The following is a 1053-nucleotide window of genomic DNA, read 5'->3' as shown; positions in this document are numbered from 1 at the left end:
GCAGTGGGTACAGGCTTTAAGAAAAGTTCAAACATGACCTAATTTCTGCCTTAAGTTCTCCCATTTGGACCAAAGCTGGGTAGCATCCAGGAGGAAACCAAGTACAGATTTGTGGAGTTTTTGGCAATAACCTCCAGTATCTCCTCTTAGGCTTCCCATGAGAGATCAGAATAGCTAATGCCTTCTTTGGGCTTCTGTTTGACTCTTTCCCTTTCTCTTTCTCTCTTCTTTCTAAGGTTGGTAGGAGAACATTGGAGCTGTTTTCTCCTCGATGCCAAGATTCGCCAAGCTAGGAGCAACGCTCCCTTTTTCACAGTCATCCACCAAGAACAGGCCTGCAGGACGTGGGAACCAAGACCAGAGCTTTGCTGCACTGAGGCCATTCCCTGCCATCTGTGGGCATGGCCTGTGCCGGCAACTGAGCATTGCCCAAGTGGTGAGGAGCACCAGCATGGTTCACCCCATTGGCTGCCCTCAGCCACCCTGTTGCTGAAGCTACCTTGGAGAGACTTGTGGGGGCTGTTCTGCCCATGGTCACCCAAGCTGTGGGGTCAGGGGGTGGCTAAGGCTAAGAGTGGGGCCTGCCGTTCATGGATCTCTAGGGATTTCTGAGATGCCTGGGAAGAGAGGCTGGGGCTGGTGGTGGGCTCGGCTGCCCTTTTGCCTGCTCCTCAGCCTTTATGGCTCCTGGGTGCCTTCCTCCCTGGGGAAGCCAAAGGGCCACCCCCACATGAATTCCATCCGCATAGATGGGGACATCACACTGGGTGGCCTGTTCCCAGTGCATGGCCGGGGCTCAGAGGGCAAGGCCTGTGGAGAACTAAAGAAGGAAAAGGGCATCCACCGGCTGGAGGCCATGCTCTTTGCTCTGGATCGCATCAACAATGACCCGGACCTGCTGCCCAACATCACGCTGGGCGCCCGCATTCTGGACACCTGCTCGAGGGACACCCATGCCCTCGAGCAGTCGCTGACCTTTGTGCAGGCGCTCATCGAGAAGGATGGCACAGAGGTCCGCTGTGGCAGTGGCGGCCCACCCATCATTACCAAACC

The 1053-nt window shown here is 55.8% G+C and overlaps 1 protein-coding gene across 2 annotated transcripts in view; it reads left to right on the top strand.

The window, feature by feature from the left end:
* Positions 1-591: 591 nt before the first annotated feature.
* The window catches only part of GRM4 (glutamate metabotropic receptor 4), a 115116-nt gene continuing 114654 nt past the window's right edge, over positions 592-1053 (top strand). For both annotated transcript variants that reach the window (XM_011373483.2, XM_011373484.2), the window contains exon 1: positions 592-1053. In XM_011373483.2, the coding sequence (XP_011371785.1) occupies positions 614-1053 (440 nt within the window). In that variant the 5' untranslated portion in view covers positions 592-613.

Source organism: Pteropus vampyrus, unplaced genomic scaffold (genome assembly GCF_000151845.1).
Source record: "Pteropus vampyrus isolate Shadow unplaced genomic scaffold, Pvam_2.0 Scaffold225, whole genome shotgun sequence".
Taxonomy (NCBI): domain Eukaryota; kingdom Metazoa; phylum Chordata; class Mammalia; order Chiroptera; family Pteropodidae; genus Pteropus; species Pteropus vampyrus.
Note: the sequence above shows the minus strand (reverse complement) of the source record. Positions and strands in the feature narration are given on the sequence as shown.